General features: G+C 36.5%; 1 protein-coding gene across 1 annotated transcript in view; it reads right to left on the bottom strand.

The window, feature by feature from the left end:
* The window catches only part of PIK3C2G (phosphatidylinositol-4-phosphate 3-kinase catalytic subunit type 2 gamma), a 376,626-nt gene that overhangs the window by 236,728 nt on the left and 115,467 nt on the right, over positions 1-24,431 (bottom strand). The window contains 3 exon segments of the mRNA XM_079141521.1: positions 6,439-6,627; positions 13,311-13,441; positions 20,303-20,417. Of these exon segments, the coding sequence (XP_078997647.1) occupies positions 6,439-6,627; positions 13,311-13,441; positions 20,303-20,417 (435 nt within the window).

Here is a 24,431-nt window from a genome sequence, read left to right as displayed (position 1 = left end):
TTCCTTAGCCCATTTGTTGACTGGACTGTTTGAATTCTTGGAGTAGAGCTTTTGAGTTCTTTATAGATTCTGGAGATTAGTGCTCTATCTGAAGTATGATTGGCAAAGATATTCTCCCACTCTGTAGGCTCTTTCTTCGCATTGCTGATAGTTTCCTTTGCTGAGAGAAAGCTTTTAGTTTGAATCTATCCCAGTGGTTGATTCTAGCTTTTATTTCTTGTGCTATGGGAGTCCTGTTAAGGAAGTCTGGTCCTAGACCAACAAGGTGAAGATTTGGACCTACTTTTTTCTTCTATAATCTGCAGGGTCTCTGGTCTGATTCCGAGGTCCTTAATCCATTTTGAGTTTAGTTTCGTGCATGGTGAGAGATATGGGTTTAGTTTCATTCTGTTGCATATGGATTTCCAATTCTCCCAGCACCATTTGTTGAAGAGGCTATCTTTTCTCCATTGCATATTTTGGGCACCTTTGTCTAGGATGAGAAAATTGTATTTATTTGGGTTTGTGTCTGTGTCCTCTATTCTGTACCATTGATCTACCTTTCTATTTTGGTACCAATACCATGCCGTTTTTGTTACTATTGCTTTGTAGTAGAGTTGAAGATCTGGTATTGCAATACCCCCTGCTTCATTTTTCCTGCTAAGGATTGCTTTAGCTATTCTGGGTTTCTTATTCTTCCAGATGAATTTCATAATTGCTTGCTCTATTTCTATAAGGTACGTCATTGGGATTTTAATTGGAATTGCATTGAATTTGTATAGCACTTTAGGTAGTATGGCCACTTTGATAATATTGATTCTTCCTATCCAAGAACATGGAAGATCTTTCCATCTTCTAAGGTGTTCTTTAATTTCTTTCTTTAGTGTTCTGTAGTTGTCAGTGTAGAGGTCTTTCACCTCTTTTGTGACATTAATTCCCAAGTATTTCATTTTTTTTGATGCTATTGTGAATGGGGTAGTTTTCCTAATTTCTCTTTCTGAAGATTCATCACTTATGTATAAAAATGTGTTGGATTTATGAGCATTGATCTTGTAACCTGCTACTTTACTGAATTCACTTATGAGTTCTAAGAGTTTTCTGGTGGAATTTCCAGGTTCCTCTAAATATATAACCATGTCATCAGTGAACAGGGATAGTTTGAGTTCTTCTTTTCCAATTCGTATCCCTTTAATTTCTTTGGTTTGTCTAATTGCTCTGGCTAGAGTCTCAAGAAAGATGTTGAATAGAAGTGGTAAAAGAGGGCATCCCTGCCTTGTTCCAGTTTTTAGGGGGAATGCTTTCAGTTTTTCACCATTTAGAATGATATTGGCCATGGGCTTAGCATAGATGGCTTTCACAATGTTAAGGAATGTTCCCACTATCCCTATTTTTTCTAGTGTTTTGAGCATGAAGGGGTGCTGTATTTTATCAAATGCTTTTTCTGCATCTATTGAAATAATCATGTGATTCTTGACTTTAAGTCTATTGATATGGTGAATTACATTTATTGATTTCCTGATGTTGAACCAACCTTGTATCCCTGGGATGAAACCCACTTGATCATGGTGAACTATCTTTTTAATATATTTTTGTATGCGATTTGCTAAAATTTTGTTGAGAATTTTTGCGTCAATATTCATTAAGGATATTGGTCTGAAATTTTCTTTCCTTGATGAATCTCTGTCTGGTTTAGGTATCAGTGTGATATTGGCTTCATAGAATGAGTTTGTGAGGGTTCCCTCCTCTTCTATTTTATGGAATACTTTGAGAAGTATTGGAATGAGCTCTTCTTTAAAGGTTTTGTAGAACTCGGCTGAGAACCCATCTGGTCCCAGACTTTTCTTTGTTGGTAGGTTTTTGATGACTTCTTCTATTTCAGTACTTGAAATTGGTCTATTTAAATTGTGTATGTCCTCCTCGTTCAGTTTAGGCAATTCATATGTCTCTAGAAACCTGTTGATGTCTTCGAAATTTTCTATTTTGTTGGAGTATAGATTTTCAAAATAGCTTCTAATTATGTTTTGTATTTTAATCCTGTCTGTTTTGATATTTCCTTGTTCATTCCGAATTTTAGTGATTTGGGTTTTCTCTCGTCTTCTCTTTGTTAGTGTGGCTAAAGGTTTATCAATTTTGTTTATTTTTTCGAAGAACCAACTATTTATTTTGTCAATTTTTTGTATTGTTTCCTTTATTTCAATTTCATTGATTTCAGCTCTGAGTTTAACTATTTCCTGTCTTCTACTACTTTTGGTGCTGGTCTATTCTTCTTTTTCTAGGGCTTTGAGCTGTAGTGTTAGGTTGTTTATTTGTTGAGTTTTACTTCTTTTATTAAATGCGCTCCATGAAATAAATTTCCCTCTAAGTACTGCTTTCATAGTGTCCCAGAGATTTTGATATGATGTTTCTTTGTTCTCATTTACCTCTAAGAATTTTTTTATGTCAAGGATTTCTGTTTGGTTTTTTTTCAATATCTCTACCTTTTTATTGAAATGATCTTTTGCTTCCTGTATTTGCTCTTTTAACTCTCGATTCGTGCGATCATTCAATGCCTGCATTTGCTCTTTCATCTCATTGTTTGCTTCCCTGATCATTTTAATTATGTACATTCTGAACTCCCTTTCTGTCATTTCTTCTGCCATGGTGTCATTGGGTTTTATTGATGTAACATCTAGATTTATTTGCGGCATTTTCTTTCCTTGTTTTCTCATATTGTTCAGGTATCCGTGGACCGCAGAGATATTGTAGATTTCCTCTATTGACTTACAATGTCCCTGAAGATTTCTATATATATCCTCTCTTAGCCTTCAGTAGGCTGGAGTCTTGGAGGAAGTTGATAATGCGGTGCTCCACAAGGAAGCTGCCTCTCTAGGAGTGGTGGCCTTCAGGTGGGGTATATTCCCTGCTAGTGGGCAGAGGTGCCTCAACTTTTTGACCAATGGTCATCCAAAGGGGAACTAGGCTGCGAGCTAATGCAAGGCCTGTTTGGGCCTGTGTCTCTGGTTTTACCGTCCTTGTGGGGAAACCTCACCCGCCAGGGAAGACTCACCAGTGGGGAGGTCTCGCTGTTCAGTTCCCCTCCTAGAGGTTCCCCTCAATTTACAGCTCTCGCCTTGGCTGGGCTGCCTTCCTCTGCAACGTTCCCAGGGGCCCGGCCCTACCTCCTGGGCCTGGGAGCCTCACCCTTCGCAGATGAATCTCCTTAGGCTGCCCCTCCTCAGAGAATCTGCCCCCAGGCCTGGAACCTTCGCTCCGCCCTAAGCCTGTCTCTGTGCGGCTCTTCCACCAAGAAGCCTCCTAGATCCTGGGACCCTGCTCTGCACCTAATTGCCTGGCTATGCGGCCCCTCCTCTGAGCAGCCACCTGGGGCCCTGTACAATCGCTCTGAGTCCCAGAGACCCACTGCACGCCTCTTCCTCCAGACAGCTGTTCGGTGTTCCGGTGCGGTCACTAGGAGTCCAAGCAACTCACTGTGTGCCTCCTCCTCCCACCAACTGCCCGTAGCCCTGGGCAATCCCTCTGAGTCGAAGTGACCCGCCCCGTTCCTCCTCCTCCTCTAGGTAACCCCACGGGTGTTCAGGAGCGGTTGCTCTGAGTGGCTCTGAATCCACGTGACCCGCTGCACACCTCCACTGAGCGGCCGCCCGGAGCTCTGGTGGGGCCACTCGAGATCAAGCGACCCACCACGCTTCTCCTCCAGGCAGCCCCCCAGTGTTCAGGAGTGGTCGCTTTAAGTCCAAACAACTCACCAATCGCCTCCTCCTCTGAGCATCCGCCTGGAGCTCTAATGCAGTCACTGCGAGTCCAAGCGACCCACCACGCTCCTCCTCCTCCTCCTCCTCCTCAGGGCAGGGCCCGGTGTTCAGAAGCGGTTGCTCTGAGTCCAAACAGCTCGCTGCGCCGCTCCTCTGGCAACCACCTGTAGCTCTGGTATAGTCACTCCGAATCCAAGCGGCCACGCTCCTCCTCCTCCTCCTCAGGGCAGGCCCCGGTGTTCTGAGTTCACACAGCTCTCCTCGCCGCTCCTCCCCTGGGCAGCCACCGGAGCCCCAGTGGTTGCTCCGAGTCCCAGCGCTGTGCTGAGCGGCCTCCTCTATGGAGCTCCCAGTTATCTGAGTTCACTGCTCCAGCGGGGGGAGGGGTGTCTCGCTGGGCAGCTCTACTTCACAAAGTTCCCTGCATTCCGGGACTACCGTCCCATGTGGGACGCCTCCCCAACGGGAGAGACTCACCCGGCTGTTTTGAGTAGGTCCCAAGTCTCTCAATATCTCCTCTTTTGAATCCTGAGTCCTGGAGCAACATGAAATGCAGCCACCCTCTAGGCCGCCATCTTGAAACCTCCTGATTTGCTTATCTTAAAAGTAGGTTATTTATCTATTTTCACTGAGTTTTCACAGTCTTTATAGAGTATGAATAAAATCCCTTTATTAGATATACAATTTGCCAACATTTCTTCTTATTCTGTCAGTAGCCATATTTTTAAAAATATTCTTAATTGTAGATGGACACAGTACCTTTATTATTTTATTTATTTATTTTTACATGGAGCTGAGGATCGAATCCAGTGCCTTACGCATGCCAGGCAAGCACTGTACCACTGAGCTACAACCCTCTGTCCCCAACAGTCATATTTTGAAAGTTCTCTATTAGCTAGCCAATTCAGGACTGGCAAAAATAATAATTTTGCTAATATCCTAAGTTTTTCTTCAAAAAAAACCCAACTAAAATTTAGCAAAATAACTTTGCAGATTTGGGCTATTCTTTTATATGTAAAGCAGTAAAAGAAGTTAGGATTTAGGACTGAGGTGTCAATGAGGACTTATTTTTTTCAAAAGATCTTTAAACATTAGCATGATGAATTGTGAATGATCCCAATGAAACCAATCATTTATTAATTGATTCTCTTATCATACCATTATTTCAGTAATTCACTCAATTGTACCAAGCAATGTGGGAAATAAAGAAAATTCATAAGGCCCTCAAATAACATACAATTAAAATATTAAAATAATTGTATTTTAGAAAGTGTTTTTTTTTTAATAGAGAGCAATTAATAAGTCCCAGGTATTATTAAGCCTTGGGAAACAGAAACACCAAGGTGATTTACCTTGCCTTAAGTAGCTCTCAAGTGAGTGAAAATATGCTCACTTTACATGTTTCATGTAACCACACTGAAATAAAATGCAATTCAGAATAAGAACACTGTATTAGGCAGAAGTGATCAATTGTACATGACTAGGCCAGGCAAGGGTGCACATAAGAAGCCTTATATATTTCAAATAAGACATATATACATGATAATATATATACAATATATGTGATAACATGTACACAATATATACACAATTTACATATGTGCTATGTATACTTATATGTGTATTTGTGTGTGTATATATCCTCTACATCCATTTCTGTACATGCAAAGAAAGTAGTAGGCATCTAAACACATACAAATTAATGGAAGAAGCCATAAAACTAATAAAACCTTTAGTGTGAGGGACACATAAGATAAGTAAATGTTGAGCTGGATAATTGGAAAGAAGTCAGAAAATATTACAAGCTCTTTGATAAAACTCCTTTCTCCCACTCTGTCATCCCCTAAGGTTTAGGAACAACACCAATTTGTAAATAAGCCCAAATAAGTCATTGTAAAAGTTCTTTGTGTCATCTCTTTCACCCTTTTCCCCTTCCCTCAGGGTCTTGAGAGCAGATTCAGGGCAGAGCAGGGAGGCTCAGTTCTTGTCTCACTCTAAGAATTGCAGACCTTCTGGGCATCAGTGAGCTGATGCTATCAAGGTGGTCTTTAATATCCCTGTGCTCCAAGGAAAGGCTGCTTCTGCTCCACAGTCAGCCCCCACACCTGTGCCCACATGCTTCTCCTTAGCAGGACACACATGATCAACCCCTCTCCCCAGGACCCAGGCATTTTGTTCTGTGGGAAGATCCAGAGGACATACAAGGGGTTGATTTTTTTTATTTATCATCATCAACATCATCATCATCATCATATTCATTGTACTCCTACTCTAAGCAGGGCATTTTGCCACACTTTTCATTTTTAAAATTGTAAAATATGTAACATTAATTTTAAGGAACTTTTATGAGAGGAGAGGTAGGAATTATTATTTTTCCCTATTTAATTTTTTAATTAAATTTCCCTATTTAATTTTTAATTAATTTTCCCTATTTAATTTTTTGTTATTTCTTTAAGAGCATCTAGACTCTTCGTTTGAGAAGCTATGTCATTAATGATACTTTAAATTTAGTGTAAGACACAATTACAGCTTAGATTTGTTTGAAATTTATATGCATAACTTACATTTATCCAAAATTAATATCCATAACTATTGGAATCTGAAACAAATAGAATAGCTGTTGAATTAATTATTTGGTTTTATATTTTTTTCTCTTCAAAGAAGTACTTCTAAACCAGCAATATCATGCTTGTTATACAATTCTTACCTGGAAGTCAAAAGTCCGAGTGCTTCCAAAGGATGAGAAAATGTCCATCTTCTTAAGATGGTATGCATTTCTGAAACAGTCCTTTCATCCCATCCAGGGGCACTACCCAGGACCAAAGGAAGCGAGCAGTTTTCATTATTGCAGTAGAAACGATAAAACCATAAGTATCTTTTCTTTTCTTCAGAGAGTCTGAAAAAACGGATTAGAAACTATAGTTTTTCTGGACTTTGCTACACTAACAAATGTTACTGTAAATACACAGTGCAAACTTCACTCTACTGCTTTGAATATTGTTTTGGTTATTTTGTAAAACCAGAACTTTATCTTGTTGCAATAATTTGATATGTTACTCTTTCAGCTTATTTCCCACTAAACATATATTTTTCTGTAGAAAAAAATAAAATTTTAATTCAGAAAATTCACATGTGTTTTTCCTCCCTTTTATCCTTCTCCTTTTTAAAATATGTCACTTTAGTTGACAAAATCTCTGTCCCCTTTAGGGCAGAACCATATTTATCTGAATCTTGTAACATGTTCTTTTTACAACAGAGGTAATCAACGGTTTACTCTCTATCTTTACAAATCAACTTAGACAAGTGGGCCTGTGAAGAAATGGCATATTTTAAAGAAGAAATTCCTGCATCTCAGAGCACTTTTCATCAGAGTTCAGAAATCTCTCTGCTGTTCAATTCTAAAACAAAGATCTCAATTCATCTCTGGATTCTGGCTTTAAATATTCAGAGTTCACTGGAAGTTTGGAGTGGAATTGCTGAGGATGATGCCAGTTTCTCAAGTGCTCGAGTATTTCCCCCTGGAGAGAGGCCTGAAACAGAGACCTACTCTAGCAGGAGGGCCACTGACTTTCTGACAGTTAATCTTGCTAGGCCCACTCTCCAGCAGAAGCATTCAGAACTACAGGTCAGTTGGAGGACAGCAGCCCTCACTTGCCAATGCCAACTTTTGAACCCACCCTTCCATCTGACCCTGCAGCTCAGCCTGAATCAATTAACACTCTTAAGCAGGGCAGTGAAAAATACTTAAATATTAAAGGTCAGTGTTCCTCTACAATTTCTCCTGAGCTCATTGTCATCTGTGAGGTGGAATTATTAGAGGAGAGATGATATTTCAGGTATGTTTAGGTCCATTTCCTATGCTATGCTACTGTCTTTCCACCAGTAGTCTTAGGGGAAAAATCAGTAATAGAATTACTACCACAGAGGGCTGGGGTTGTGGCTCAGTGGTAGAGCGTTTGCTTAGCATACACGAGGCATTGGGTTAAATTCTCAACATCACATATAAATCAATCAATCTATCAATAAAATAAATGTCCATCACAACTAAAAAAGTGTTTAAAAAGAATTACTACCATATATAGTGCTCTGATTAAATTAGTTTCTTCTTTAATATTGAGCAATGCTTTCTTTTTTTTTTTACTGAGTCATAATTTACATAAAAGGAAATATTGAGATTCAGTTCAAAAAATTTTGACCAATGTATATGCCAATTACCACACACATTCTTATCAAGATATTCAATAGTTATTTTCAAGCCACCAGAGGGCAAGCACTGGTATGATTTATTTCACTGTAGATTAATTTTAGCCCTTTTAGAACTCCACAATGAAATCAGAGAATGCATGCTCCTTATTTATGGCTTCCTTCACCCATCCATATAATGTGTTCAAAATTTTCCATATGGTTGAGTGTGTCAATAGTCCATTTCTTTTAATTAACAAATATTATTCTTTTGGATAAATACACTACACCTTGCCTATTAATTCTCCTTTTTTGATGAATACTCGGGTTGTTGCCTTTTTTGCAGTATTTTGTATAAAAGTGATATGAACATTGCATGTGAATTCTTTTATGGATGTGTTTTTCATTTCTCCTAGGATTAACCTGGGAGAGGAAGGACTAGGGTTTTGGTCAGATATTTGTTTACCTTTTGAGGAAGCTGTGAAATTGTTTCCCAAAGTGCTTGTAAATTTTTACATTCTTATCTTCTGGGTATGATAGTTTCAATTGTACCACATTCTTGCCAACTTTTATTTTGTCTTTTTATTACTATTCATTATAATGGGTGTATAGTGAGTGGTATGTCACTGTGATTCTGATTTCTACTTAACCTAATATCTGGGCAAGTTTTCATATACTATTTTTTATATCTTTTCTTTGAAATGTCTGTCTGTCTTAACTACATTTTTGTTGGATTGTTTGGATTCATTTGCATCATTTCTTCATATACACTGGATATAAATGTTTGTCACATAGATGTTTTGCAGATGTATTTCTCAGAACGTGCCTATTCATTTCCATAGTAGTGCTTTTTGATAAATATTTTCAAATTTTAATTAGTCCGGTTATAATTTTTAAGTAGCTATTGCTTTCTTATTTTTGTCTTAGAAAAGTTTGCCTATGCTAACATCCATTCTCCTGTTTTTTTCTTTAAAGCTTGATAGTTCTAGATTTCAAGTCTAGGAAAATATCCATTTTATTTTCTGCCTCTAGTATAGGAAATGCATCAAATTTATTTATTTGTCCCATAAGAATATCCATTTGCTGAAAATAATTTTTGCATTTATTGCTTTGGTGGCTTTGTAAAAAGTACATTGAATATACAAGTGGAGGCCTGTACTCTATTTCACATTGTATTCTATTCCATTGTTCTCCTTGATCATCCTTAAGCCAACACCACATTTCTCTTAATTGCTGTAAATTTGCAGTACATGAAACCATACATACAAACTCCCCAACTTTGCTCTTATTTTTATCATTGCTTTGATTACTTAAAGCTATGTGTTAATTTTAGAAATAAATTTATAAAATTTTGCTCTCTAATTATTTTTCCTCAATGTTATTATTTTTCTTATTTGTCCACATTCCTATGTTGTATTGTTGTTACTTTCTTGCAGGTCACAGGACTCTCTGATTAATATCAGACTTTTTTTTTTAAATTTCAACATGGATAATTTCTATTGCCCTCCTTTTAAGCTCACTGTTCTTTTTTTGTCTGAATTATGCAATTTACGAAGCCCCTTTGGTGATTTAAAAACATATTTTTTAGTTCTTAAATTTTTTTCTTTATGAAGATTTCATTTTTTCACTCATATGTCTCTTAAAATTATAAATATCTTTACTTACTATAGTCGTATTGAAATCACCGTTCACTAATTTAAAACTGAATCTATTTCCATTAACTACAAGCCTACTGAAGGATAGAATTATATTTTCCTGATTCTTCCCAATATTTGCCTAATTATCGATTGTATTTCCTAGCTTTCCAATTTCCTAGCTTTCCAATTAACAATTGCAAGGTAAGGCATTTGGGATGCTACATTGCTGACTCATTCTGCTATCCTTTGGGTGTCAAATGATTTTCAGTTTTTTTAGTAGGCATTTTATTTCCTGTAAATCAGTCTGATCCTATTAAGACTTGTTTTTAGGAACTATTAGGATGGGACTACTAGTTCTTAATCTAGAAGTAGTGTAGACTTACTCCTAATACCCATCTTTCTGATTTCTTTATTGAGTGTCTGGGATGTTTGTGAGCTTTCTCCATTATTGCTAGTTACAATTTCTCTGTCTCCAAGTTTAATACAATCTTTCAAGTCTATATTTTTGTCACATCCCCTGTGGGCCTTTGAAAATCTACTTGATCATGAGTAGCTTGGGACTCGGTAAATATCTAAGTGGATTTCAGTACAGATGTCTGTAGTTCCTAATCTGCTATCCTGCTTCTCCCCATGCTGTGCTCTGAAGCCTCAGCATCATTGATTTCTGATATGATCCTTCTTTTTCTTCTCTCTCTCTCTCTCTCTCTCTCTCTAACTCAGAAAGACTACAGATGCTCTTTTTGATTCTGTGCCCCCAGGCTAACAGCCACTTGAATCTGGAGGCTCACTCTAAGTCCTGTCTGTTCAGTCCTTTCTGAGAACAACAGTTTCATATGTACTTTGTTTGTTTCATAGTTCCTTATGTCAGCAGGATCAGTCAGGTGCCCTTTGTGCTGAAGTGGAAGCATTCATTTCTTTCAAATTATATGTTTTTGAATGTTTAATTCTGGAGTCTTCCACATATTTGGAAACACTTTTTTGGTTGACATTAAGATTTTTTTTTTCAATTTTTACAAATATCAAAGGTATATTTCCACTGAATTTCACTGAATCTGAATTTCCTGATTCTAATTACATTTTATCAAACTGAAGGGAAGAATAATTAAGTTGCCAACTATATAATAAAATATCAAATGACGTAAGTCATCGAACTAAGTGGTATTTGAAAACTTAAGCTAATTTGATTCTAACACAAGTTTTACCACATTGAAGGCTGTTTCCCATCTGTTTCCACAGTCCAGAATGAAACTGTACCGTACTGAACATGAATAATTATATTTAAGTGGGTGAAACAGAGGAAAATGTTGCTTATTTTATGTATACAATTAACATAAATAGAAATTGAAGTACAAAATGTAGAATTAACTGGGGTTAATTTATAAACACAAACTAATATTTAAAGGCAGTTAATGTGATTATTATTTGTTGGGTTTGACATTTTTTGTTTGATGATATTTGAACAAAGTATTTAAAAATATTTAAATTTTAAAGCATTGCATCTTTTTCACATTTAAAAATTTTATCATTATAAACATCTTAGCCTTTTATGTGACACATTTTTAAATATAAGGTTTATATTTTGAGTAAGAGTAGGAAAAAATGCTACACCTAGTTAAGATGACAAGAGTCTAGAATGACAGTGAATTGTCAATATTATTCATGAGGACTATGAGATTCTTCCCATTCAGTCCTTAATGGTGAACTTTATAAAGGCACCAGGCAAGGGTACTTTAGCACTTGTGACATGTCTATTTTACACATATCATTTATCAAGCATAATGGGTAGCATTGGAAACATAATCATAGACAAAATAGATAGGTTTATTGCCCTCCCCCATCCCACCCATTTCTTACAAACTAGTGAGGGACACAAGAAACAATCACACTAAGGAGCAGGATGATAACAGCTTGTATTAAGTGTGACAACTTTAACATTAATATGATAGAGAAGTGAGACTTTATTAGATTGGGTTATCAAAGAAAACCTCTGTGAGAGATGACATCTAAGTGAAAACTTAAAGGGTGAGATGGCTTAGTCACATGAAGAACATAGAAAAATGTTTTAGGCAAAGAAAACACAACATAAAAGGGGCCAGCATATTTGAAGCACATAAAGAAAAGAAAAGTGATGTCACTGGCTTAAAGTACATGAGAAAAAGAATACTAGAAGTTGTAATTAGAGACCTGGGTACTAACAAGATAACTCAAAACCAGGTTCTTGATCACACTCAATGCTCCAATATGGGCTGACCCAAATTGAATCTCCTCCAGAAAACAACTTTATAACATTCCTCCAGTTGATCGTCTCAAAACTTTCCACCCTCCATTGACTTAGCCTAGGTTGCTGGCTGAGCTTCTGAATTGACTCATTCCCTATTTCCAATTAATCATGGAGTTATGTCTTCTCAGCTTTCAAATTCAGCCACTGCTAGCAGTGTCCATTGCTATCACCTAGTCCTAACCATACTGGCCTCTTGCCTAAAATATTGCAATACCCTCCTTGCTGCCTTTCACTTCCTCTCTAATCCACTCTTGAACTGCAGTCAAAGGGATTTCTCAAAAACTCTTCTTTATATCACAGAATTCCTCTGTTTGAAACCTTCACATGACTTCTCATCCCTGGAATAAAATGCCTCATCATATTACTTATCACAGAATGGTCACAGCATGGTATATACTTGTACCTCCACACCCATTTTGTCTGTCTCTGTCTTCGTGTTTGTTACTTTGTGAGTTTTATGCTCCTTTGGCTGGTATTAATGAGCACAATCAAATCTGACTTACACCAAATAGCAAGTAGGAATGCACGAATTACCTTATAATTCTTCCAGTGATTCTGGTTTTATTTAGAGAATTATGGTTTGACAAAAAATCTAAGTACTCCTTACTTACTAATTTAGTGATGTTAAACGTGATTCATTTGTTTCTTTCAAAATTTGCCATAATAATTAAATTTCACTTTTTCTTGTTTACTAGAAATTCCTACCTAGGTGAAGGATGGTTGAGCTATGGTTTATTGCCACTGTGTATTGATGTATACCTAATCACTATCTGCTTTTTTATTTTGAACTGATATCCAATCTTTTTTTTGTGGCAGGCGGAACCTGGGGCCCAGGGTTACGCCATGTGCATCCGAAGATGGCAACTGGCAGAGAGCAAACAGCCTTCTGATTATGCATGGAGAAAGGCAGAAAGTGTTTACAATTGGCTGTATTATAATCAGTTCAGCCGCCTAGTGCATGGACAGATATACTTTACATGTATGCTCCAGCGAGTGATTGCTTGACCTTTAACAGGATTGGATGGACATATCTGGTTACAATTGCTTATGCATGAGACTGCTTATATATTGAGGGTGTTATTTGAATAAAGGAGAAGCTGCTTGATGAACCTTTGAAGTATGTGTCTTCTGTCCCGCTGGTTGGGCCCTAAGCACGAGAAATGGCGGTTTTAGGTAAGCAAAAAGGGAAAGAAGCCACGGGTTTCCTCCGTAACCGGAGCCGCTTGAAGCAGCCCTGGGGCAAGCAGCGATTCTCGGTATTTTTTCCTTAAGGTTGCTATATTGCGCAGTAAAAAAAATCTTTGAAAGCATACAAAATTACTTATTTATTTCCTATATCCAACTCATCATCCAACAGGTGTGACTTTAAGAAATGAAAAGAGTCATGTGAGAAGGAAGATCCATGCTTTGAAGATAGAAGTATGATACATGAGATCATGAAAAGAAGGCAAATTCATTCACAAGACCTGTGTCACTTACAGTAAGGGAGACTGTTTCTGTGAAAGTCTGGCAATATGTTTCAAACATTCTTTGGTTGGTTCTTCAAGACAAGTTGTATTCTCTTCAGGATCAGGTCTCATATACTCCCAACCAATAGCTGGAAAATCAATCTGAAATAAAGGAAAAATTGGACATGTATTAAAGGTATCTCTGAAGATACTATTAATTTACTCATCTTTATTGTGGATTTGTGAAAACTAAAGAATAAATTATATTTTTTGTGCTATTATTTCTCTGAAATAACTTTTAAAAGAATCATAAGCACTTGAGCTTGGCATTTAAATATATATGATATTTGGTCAATGTTTACACATAGTATGTAGATTAATGATTTGTAATGTCTGAAGGAAAATAAGAAATAATAACAATATAAGAACCTTCTGTGAAGCTATTTTGCATTTTTATTTAATGCTGAGGTTATATCCTTTATATAGTTCAGTGTTAAAATGTCTATTATGAGATGAAGAAATTTGAAGATGATAATTACACTTTTTTCATGTAATCATTTGTGAAAAGAAGAAGAGCTACGCTATGTTCTCAAGTCTAAAAGCCTGGGAACCATTTTGTTGACATGAGACTGAGCACTTCTCTGGCAATGACCTGTTTTGCTTGTACATTTATGTAATCAAATAGAATATCTTTGCTTTGGATCTGTAGTTCAGGTTTATAGACAGGGCTAGAATCCAGGCCTCCTTTTTCTCTGACTCAATGTGCTTTCAATTAAGACCCTTTTAGCGATAATCTGACTCTGGTAAATAAAGTAACAGTTAACAAAAATGAGCCGGATGTTTTAGTGCTTCATGTATTTTCTTAAAGTTATCAAACTTTTAAAAAATTTAAAAACTAAGAAATCCACAGAATTTATCTTTTTCTGCTAAACCATGTTAGGTTGGAAACTTGAAGAAAATTGAAGAACATTATAGACTATGTTACAGTTTGAAATTCAGTTTAATCCATTTGAATCCTTATGTATTTGAAAATGTTTTAGTACCTTTCTTCTATAACCCTGATATTTGTTGAAATTTTTGTTTTTGGTATAATCTATATTTTTGTATACCAATTATTACTCCCACATGATAAAAGGAGTAAGTTATAGGTAGGATAATACAAAGCAATGTTACAGTAAATTTTCTCTCTTGACAAACATTAATCTTGAAAAGCTAATGTGGAAGTATATACGGTACTAGCAGGTTACATGTTACTCTTTAATATTGCTAAAGACATGGAACTGAATTACTAGAAATAGTATTATATGAGCTAGAAAAATTATGTCAGTCCTAAGTAAATGGCAGTGCAGATGAGTAAACTAAAGATAGTGGATGAGAATGCAAAAGTAGTCCTGGCTACAAACTATAGTAAATTTTTTGATATATTTAGGAAGTAATTTTTATTGCTAGTACACAAGTCAGCTCTATATCAAAGTACATTATGAATCTAAATACTGATTCAAGAGTCACTAATGGAAAATATTGAATTTCTTCCAGTTGTCATTTGTTATGACACTTAGCAAAAGAGAAGTTCCTCAAGGTGTGTATGAAGGTACTTGCTCATGGTACTTTTGAGCACCATGGATTACAGAAGACGAAAGTATGGTAGTATCCACAACCTTCAGAGAACTTACTGATGAGAAAAAGCATGCCAATTCATTCAAAGGAGGATGAACGAATTTGGTTACAGTTCTCACAATCTAATCATTTCACTTCTGAATGCTCCTACAGTAACAGGAACTTTTGGGAGATACCTCATATCCAAACTCAGCACTATCAGAGATCTCTCAGTCAGTGGAAAGAAATATAACATTGATAAGAATGTTATTAGGTATTTTGTGAACACAGAGGATAGGCACTTAACTTTTCATGGGGTAGAAATAATTGAGGGAGTAAGTAAGAGATTGCTAGAGAAAGGAATATGGATTGCAAGAGATAAATATCACTTACACACAGAGGAGGAGAGGACAGTGGATGATGAAGCAGAAGGGCAGATATATTCCAGACAGGGAAAAAAATATTTATATTGCTCATAAGGTAAAAGCTAAACAGTACACGTCAGAAATAACAACATTTTCAAAGTTGCTGGTATTGATTGTGTCAAAGAAGGACTGGCAAGAGAAGGGATGGAGAGGGCCATGCTATAGAGTTTGGTTTTTATTTTCTAGGTATTGCTGAGTCATTGAAGAGTAAATACAAAATGGCAGGTTCAGATTTAAGTTTTAGGAGGATCATACTTGTAATACTCAGAGTTTGAATTGGAGAATGACAAAACTCAACTATAGAAACCAACTGAACTGTTATAATACAGGAAGGAGTGGTTGAATCTAGAGGAGAAGAACTGGGAAGATAGACTTGAAAAAATATGGGAGATTAAATTAGCAGGATATGGTGTGCACTAAACAAAGTAGAGAAAACAGGTAGGTGTATGTGGGACATGAACAGACGTAAAGAATTCAGGAGGTAAGTGTAATTTTGGAGAGGAAGGTGGGCCTGGTTTGGCATATGTTTTGCTTGAAGCTGCCAATAGAAAATCCAGGTGGGAGTTTCAGCAAGTATATGGCTATATTTGTCTGACACTTGTGGTATAAAGGAATCTGAACTAGAGATACAGAGCCAGAAATGAACCTTCATAGACACTGTATAGAAAGACTGAAGAAGGAGTATGCCCTAGTGATATCCCTGTTAAGTATCCATCCAAGAAACACGAGAACATGCATCTACACAAAAATATGTACATAATGTTCATGACTGCAGTAGTCTCACTAACCACAGGGCAGAAAAATTCCAAACCTGCTATGGACAAATATAAGGTAGTACATCCATTCACTGTAATATTATTCAACAATAAAAAGGAATGACTATCATGCTCTAGCATATATGAATTTTGAAAATATCATACTAGATCACAGAGCCAGTTACAGAAGTTTCCACTTAAATAAAATGTCAAGAACAGGAAAGCCTACACAGACAGAAGGTAGATTAGCAGAAGCTCAAGGTAGGGGAGGAGAGGGAAATAGGGGTTGATAGTTAATTGATGTAAGATTTCCTTGTTTGAGGTGATGAAAATGTTCTGAAGTCAACTGTAGTGATAGATGCATATATCTGTCAAAATACTCAAAATGACTGAATTATACACTTTAAATGGGAGAAAAGTGTGATATGAGAAATATCACAGTATACCCCATAAGAATGTATTATTATTATGTTAATAAAATTTGAAAACAATATTTAAAGATATAGAAGTACTAAGTATCCTGATCTAGTCATCATACATATCTATATGCATTCACACACACACACAACTCAATTATTACACTGTACCACATAAATATGTACAACTAAAGTAATAATACAATATTTAAAATTAAAAATAAAATATGAATTATATTTTAATACAGTCATTTGAAAATAGAAGTGGGCCGCAGACTCTTGAAAAATGTCCACTGTGAAGGCTAGGAGAGGAAGGGACTCCTAGGAAGGAGACTTAGGATGGCTGGAGAAACAGAGTAACACCCAAGCCCGAGGGAGAGTTGCTCAGTAATAGGGAAGAGAGTGCAAAATAGAGCGGAGGGGGCTGATATGACCAGCCACTACTGAATTTGGCACCCAAGAATTAGCAGATTTCCTGACTGTGTTAAGCCAGTAAAAACAAGTCAGAATACACACAAATGAGGAGGTGAGAAAATTGAGAAATACAGAATAGAACAAGAACAACACTAACACATTTGAAACAACTGTGTTTTTAGTTCATAAAAATGTGACAGTCTTTCTACTGAATTGTATTCAGGCAGAAGCAGGAAATGGAGGGAAACCCAGGCTAAGGGAATCCTGCAAAAGGTGCTCTTCTTTCTCCATTTCTGACCTGGACCTCCTTCACTCTGTTCTCTGCTTCTGGTCAATATATCAAATATAAGATCTGACAAAAACTGTTGACTTGAAGGACTCATGTTCTGTGACATATCACATCTGTCACACTGGGTTGGCTATCCTGAGGGAGACCCTCTATCTAATAAAGACAATCAGAACAGTACAGACCTTCCTGAAGTCGGGTAGGCACAATGTAATTCTTTCAAGGTACAGAAGTGAGAATAGAAGGTTCAGTGACTTCTCAAGGTCATAATGTTTTCTGTTAAAGAATTAAGATTTGACTCCAGATTTCCTAACTCTCAGTCTGCTGTCTTTTCCTTAGTAATATTCTTTTCCTAACAAAAACACTGGTAACAGAACTGGTTTCTAATTTCCCCACCATTTCATAATCTTTAGGTTGAAAGATACTGCTCTAAATTTAGCTGACTGTGTTACAAAACTGATACTGGTTACTAAAGGTTTTGGTTATACTACCTTCATAACCATTTTATTTTGTGTATTTTATTTCCAATTTGAAACCATACTGAAATTTTTTTCTGTATATATATTTGTGAAATTATTTGTGAAAATTGGGTGATTTAAATTCTGCATACTGTTGAATGATTATTATAGATTCTACTCTTTACTCTTTTTTTTTTTTTTTTTTGAAAGATGAATTCTATTATGGGTCCAGATTTCAACTGGGAAATTTGTGCAGCTGTTGAATAATTGACCCTTCTCTTCTGATTCTGCTTTCCAGATTTGTGTTCCTAAAGGAGCTATGCAGCCATGTGAGAGGTACAAGGGAGTCTCATCTGGTAGTTTGCCTTACTTCTGTTAAACCACCTTTGTCCCTCCTCTAAAGACCCCACAAATCATGAATTTATATCCACAAAGCTCTGTCAATGATTAGACGTGACTTAAACTTTGGTAATATGAAGTGGTTTGAATTAGGGAAGAATTATGATTTTTTAAAAAACTTATCCTTTTAAAGGATTGTAACTGATATCTATTCCTGGACACCCTACAGGTCTAGCTACCTATTTTTTCTCTTTATTTTTGTCTTGAAACTAAAGATATTGCTGTTTTCCTAGGAATTCAAGTTTTTGTTCATTAAGTTGTGTCCACTTATGTTTAAAATAGTTGCTACAATAAACCACTTACCTGTTCCTTTTTTTATGTTAGTTTTGTCCCTATGATCTTTAACTTGGAGCACACAGATATTTCTCTAACAAGTGTGCATGCATCCAGTCTTCTTGTTTTCCAGGATATTTTCTACAAAATTTTCAGAACTGCTTTCTATGACTCATTGCCCAGATTGTCATGTTTGAATCTGGTACACAGTCTAAACCCTTAATGATTTTCCAGCCTCCATCACTGTTCCTCATGTAATTTATTCTTTATCTTAGCTAACATGTCATGTTTTCAAGCTAACGCTGCCTTTCTGAATCATTGTTTTTGCACTGTGTAGTCCTTTATGACTGTATCGTCAACCCCTCTTAAACCATTCAGTTGGAATCTACTCAGGGCATTCAAGTCCACCCAGGGTATTCACAGGTCACGTCCTTAGGAGTCAGTGTCTTTCCCTCATACATTTTCTGTGCTATCTCTCAGAATTAGGCATTACTTTTCTCTTTGTGACATTGCCCCGGAACAGTGAAAACATCTGTCACATTGCATCCAAGAGAGTTTTAAAAGTCTGTCTCTCTAGTAGATTTTGCATTCCTCAAACTACCTGACTTAGTATTTCATAATCATTCATGGTCATAAGGGTGTTTATCATAACATTTGGTGCACAGGAGTCATATATGAGATGTATATTCAGAGTGAGAGAACTGAATTACTAGTATTTTTCTACTCTTCTTTTATAGAACATATTTATCAGGTTTATGGTGACTCTTCTTTCTGATAAAAATGTTCCCTTTTGTCCTGCTATGACAGGGAATCTGCTAATCGGTCATCATGTGCTGACTGTTTATGACATGCCAAGATCTAAACTGAATAGTCTCTTTCTTATCATCTTGCCCACAATTAGAAGTGGATCTTTTGGTACTGTCTGAGGGCTTCCTCAGTCATAATGTGAAGTCACATTTTTATCGTGTTAATTTGTCTTTTCCATTTTCAGGATCTTTCTATGTGTCTTTCTAAACTCTAACTTCTATACCCCTTCTCCTAAACTCACAGGTAAAGCACCTAGAACTCTACAGGATTCCTTCAAAGACATTCTCAGTTGAGAGCAATTTTGTCTCAAGAGGACATTTGACAATATCTGGAGACACTTTTGGTCTTCACAAGTGGGAAGGAGCCACTGGCATCTAGTGGGTAGAAGTTAGGGATGCTGTTATCCATCCTACAAGGTGCAGCAACAGAACAGCCTACCATAACAAAGAATTATCCAGTCCAAAATGGTGCTGAGGTTGAGAAATCCTGTTCCAGAGGGGTGCTATCCAAGTAACAGTTTCCACTTTTGCTGTAGAAATGGAAGGTCCATAATTCCTGCATTTCCACTTATGAGAGTATCAAATCTTCAGCTATCTAACCGATAGGCTCCAATCTAACACTGGACTCCCATTGTGAAGAAATGAGGATTGGTCAGTAGTAAGAGTCACGGACCACATTTTATTCATGATCACAAATCACAGAGAGTAGAGAGGTTTAAGAAAAAAATGAGAGTATAATAAATAGATTTTATTTGCAATTTCTCTTCCACTATTTAGTGAATTGCTAGACATGTAGGAATGTACAGTAGAACAGAAGCATGACACAATGAAATGGTGGGTGTGAGTAAAGTACCATATTAATAATATATACCAAGGAATGTTTTTGGACAATAAAGGGAAAAAGAATGCACATAATGAGTATATAAATGGCAATGCTCTAACACTCTCCCTCATGATCTTGTGTGATGGAGAAATGGCATGAAATTGCTTTTATATAAGCTGGGAGAAAAGTGTTTTGAGAGTATTGAATACAGAATAAAAAGCAAAAGAAGTCTCACAAATCCCAGAAGGCTAGAAGAAGAGAAGACTATTAAAATGTGTGATCCTACAAGAAATTGTTTCTGTCATTGACCAACAAACTACTCATCATCCAACACTTGTCTTGTATACTTTAATTTCGTAGCTTGGCACTTACCTGCAGGGTCACTGGGGATGGCTGACTTCCATCCCACACTCCTGGAGCTATCAGTTCTATGGGAGGCTCATTCTGTAATGTCATGCTGAAAAGCAGAGACCCGAGAATGGATTTTCTGCAAAAGACAGCATATACAGACAAAAAGGAGTTACTTCCTGAGTGAAACTATTAGTACCTGTGCATGTTTTCTTTTGGAGTGTAAATATAATCACTATTTTTGTAGCTTCATGTGATAGGTAAAAGTAAGGTAAAGTATTCCACGGTCCAGACACTGTTTAACAGATCATTTGTAATATACAACATGCATTCCTATTTTCCTAGATATGCACATTTATTTTCCATGTGAGGATATTGTTTCCACAATGGTTTCTAACAGGTAGCATTTATTTGTAATTGTTGTTAATTATGATTGCAAAGTAGGACTAAAAATTTCAGATTTATAGTCATGGAGTTTTGATTGCCTTAACTCAATAAAGATGTTAACTCTTCAGAGCATTTTTTGCTCTGTAGAGTGACTAAATTCCTGGGCATTTAGAGTTATGAGTTCTAAATTTATAGAAAGAGAAGATTTAAATTAGCATAGCATATGATCTGCAGAATCAAAATAGTTGTGGAACTTCACAGAGGAAATGTTCCTTCACACATAAATAGAAAGATTATTCATATTCTGAATGTTTAAAAATCAGTTGTAAATTACCATAGTAAATGAGATTGCACACAGGAAAGACTTTAAACAGGGAAGAATTCAGGGATGGTTTTAACAGATTCAGGAACATCCAAATCCATAGATCTTGTATAGATTTAAAAAAAAGAAGCTATACCTGGCTGTGTATATGAATCAGAATATTGGAAAAACATTCCAATATTCACCATGAATAGCATTTTATTTTAATATACCAAATTAAGAATGTAGAGCTGAAAGTTAACAAAATTAAACTTAAGCTTATGAAGAACTTTAAAATGTCCTTTTAATAGTAACAATTTCACTTTGCTATTTAACAGATATCATGCAAAACTTGAGGAAAAAAGATCAATTAAACAAAGCTTTCTTTAAACTTTTAGCTCTGTAAGACTTGCCTTCTGTATTAATTTCCTATCTAAAGATATCATCAGAAAGTATCTGTCCAAAGGAATATAATTGGCCAACATTATTGAGCAGATATCTTTATATGATTGAAGAATATTCTTCTGGAAGGATGAATTTTGATTCTTGTTTATCACTTTGTTCCATCCTTATTCAAAAGAAAAAAAGTTGGAGATTTGATATGACAATGCCAGAAGACCAGTATTAGTAAGGTAAAATTTGGTTTAAGACTTATAAAATTATTAATATAATTTTCTCCTTTTGTTTTTCAGAGTAAATGTCCTTTACCCCAAATGACCCCAAATGTCCATCTGGGAAGAGTTCTGGATTAGTGTCAGACAAAACACAAGAGGTGAAAGGAGTGCGTCTAACACCACACTTGGAGGCCTTGGGTTATACTTTTTCCACAGCAGTTAGAAAAACTATTTCTGTCCACAGGAAAGGGTCAACAGGGTGAGAAAGAAGGAGGATGAACATATTGGATGGAAACTGTGGCAAAAGGAAAGCCCTCCACTTTCTGACAATTTGAAATGGAGGAAGAAGAAGACAGAAGAAGAGGAAACTGAGTGATAATGACACAGGTGTCCATTTGTCCCTCTTCTGCCTTCAGAAGTAGATGGGGTGGGGTGTGAGACAAGCGATCTGGCATAGTGCTAAGCACAGACAGATAGGCTCCTTTCCTCATTCCCTGATTCAGATGCTGGGCTAAACCCACTTCTTGAACCAGTTTTGTGCTTACTTGTACCATGGCCAGTGAACTTGAGGCCATGTGGTAAACAGGCAGAAGGAATGCCTCGCTTTAGTTTTATGGAGACTTCTTTGGTTTCTGAGTAGATGACATGTAATCTAGAAATAAATAAAGATATGAGAGAGAGAGAGAGAGAGAGAGAGAGAGAGAGAGAGGGAGGGAGAGAGAGAGAGATTGATTTGGAGTTCTGGAATGGAGAATCAACCACATGATAGGGATAAAGGGGATCATATGATAAGGATAGAGGGCCTTTGTGACAGGGGATCTGACTGGATCTTCCAACCTGGGGTTAACCAGAGTTGTGGGCAAACTCAGATGTATTGATGGTGCCTGCAAGAACCAGTCTCCCAAGGAGTGCCAGTAAGCCCTGGCAAAGTTGGGAGACCTCAGATCATGAGCTACATTAGCAGCAGACTTCAGCTATAATCAGTAGCCACCAGCTTGAAAACTGGCTTTGATTTGGAAATCAGAAGTCACCAGGTCAAAGGATCTATTTTCCACCCTTTCTTTTCTAATCCTGTGCATTTTTTCACTCTCAGGAAGAGAATTAGGGTGTAATAAAGCTATGTGAGTGACTAAGCATTTTTATCCAAAAGAGACTGCATACTTCTAAAAGCATGATTAAAACTACTGAACTGACTAATACTGTGTCATAGATGGAAAACTTTTTCTCCTCATTAGTTACAGGGATGGAGCTTATTAGGAAAAGTGTTAGTTGCATTTTTATTCCTCACATCTAAATTGAAGAATGTTTCATTATGGTCTTGCTACATTTTTAAGTCCTGGTCATGTTTCCTGCTGAAAATCAGAGTGATCTGGCTGGTTCTTACAAAGGAAAAATCTAATGGTAAATAACTGACAGTCCTGTCCTTGGATGGAATTGGAATCAACAGTCACATTGACCTTAACCCAGAGGCATATGGGGAGAAATAAAGTCAGAACACTTGATGTAGGAATGTATCTGGGGAGATGTATCATGAAGTAGAACATAGGGAGAATGGACTTCCAGCTCTCCAACAGAAACTGTTATAGTTTAGATATATGGTATCCCCAAAAACTCATGCAACAATGCAAGAAGATTCAGAGGTGAAATGATCAGGTTATGAAAGCTTGAACCTAATCAGTGGATTAATTCACTGATAAGGATTAACTAGGAAGTGACTGTAAGCAGGTAGAGTGCGGAGATAGGTCACTGGGGATGTGATGTTGGGGTCTACATTTTATCCCTGGTAAGAGGAGTTCTCTTTCTGCTTCCTGGTTGCCATGTTCTGAGATGCCTTCCCTTTCCAAGTCTTTCCTTCATGATGTTCTGCCTCATCTTGGGTGTAGAGTTATGGAGTTGGCCATCAATGGACTAAACCTTTGAAACTGTGAGCCAAAATAATCTTTTACTCCTTAAGTTGTTCTTATCAGGTGTATCAGTCATAGTGACAAAACAATCTGACTAAAGCAGAAGCAGTCATATATATGCATATGAAATATGAAATATATGAGATTATATATATATAAATGTATATATATATATATACATTTATATATATCAGTTTCGTGACCATTCATGAGGGGAAAGAAACAAGGATTTGGCACCATTTTGAGACACTCTTTGTATTTGATATCAGCTAGTTTGCTTTCTAGTAATGGGCTTTAACTGAAAATCTTTTAAGGTATTTCAAATGTAATTTCCAAAAACTTTTATAAGTGGAAAATACAGGGAGTTTGGTTAATGAATCAAGATGTTAAAGGCATGATGACTAAGATCAATGATGGGCTCAGAAAGAAGATGAATATGGGAACTTTTAATACCAGGCAAGTAGGGATGACCATACTTTTTTATACTATTATTACTGCCATGAAAATATTCATAATTTCTCAGATAAAATTGATTTCCAAAGAGTTTTTATATAGCTTTGGTATTCTGCTGGTGGTTGAGGGTGGACTTCAGAAAGATGGTGGGAAGGTGCTCATTAGGCTGGACTATAAGATTGCAAATTCTGCCCATACAACACAAATGAGGACCATTTATCACTCTGATTCTATGAAATATTTAAATATGATGTCATTAGAAAAAAGACTACAGTGGTAAGCATAATATTTGTTTTAGAATATTTATAAGGATCTTTTCAACTCAAATATGTTACAAATATATTGAGTAGAAAACCCAACATCAAATCTGTAATACCAACAGAACATATGTGCTGGTTTACCCTCTCTGGATCCCTGCTTCCTCAAGCAACAAAGGAAGGTATTTGAAGAAAATACTTGATCAATTTTAGCTACGGGACTCTATACATATATTG

The sequence above is a fragment of the Sciurus vulgaris genome (genome assembly GCF_902686455.1).
Source record: "Sciurus vulgaris genome assembly, chromosome: 5".
NCBI lineage: Eukaryota > Metazoa > Chordata > Mammalia > Rodentia > Sciuridae > Sciurus > Sciurus vulgaris.
Note: the sequence above shows the minus strand (reverse complement) of the source record. Positions and strands in the feature narration are given on the sequence as shown.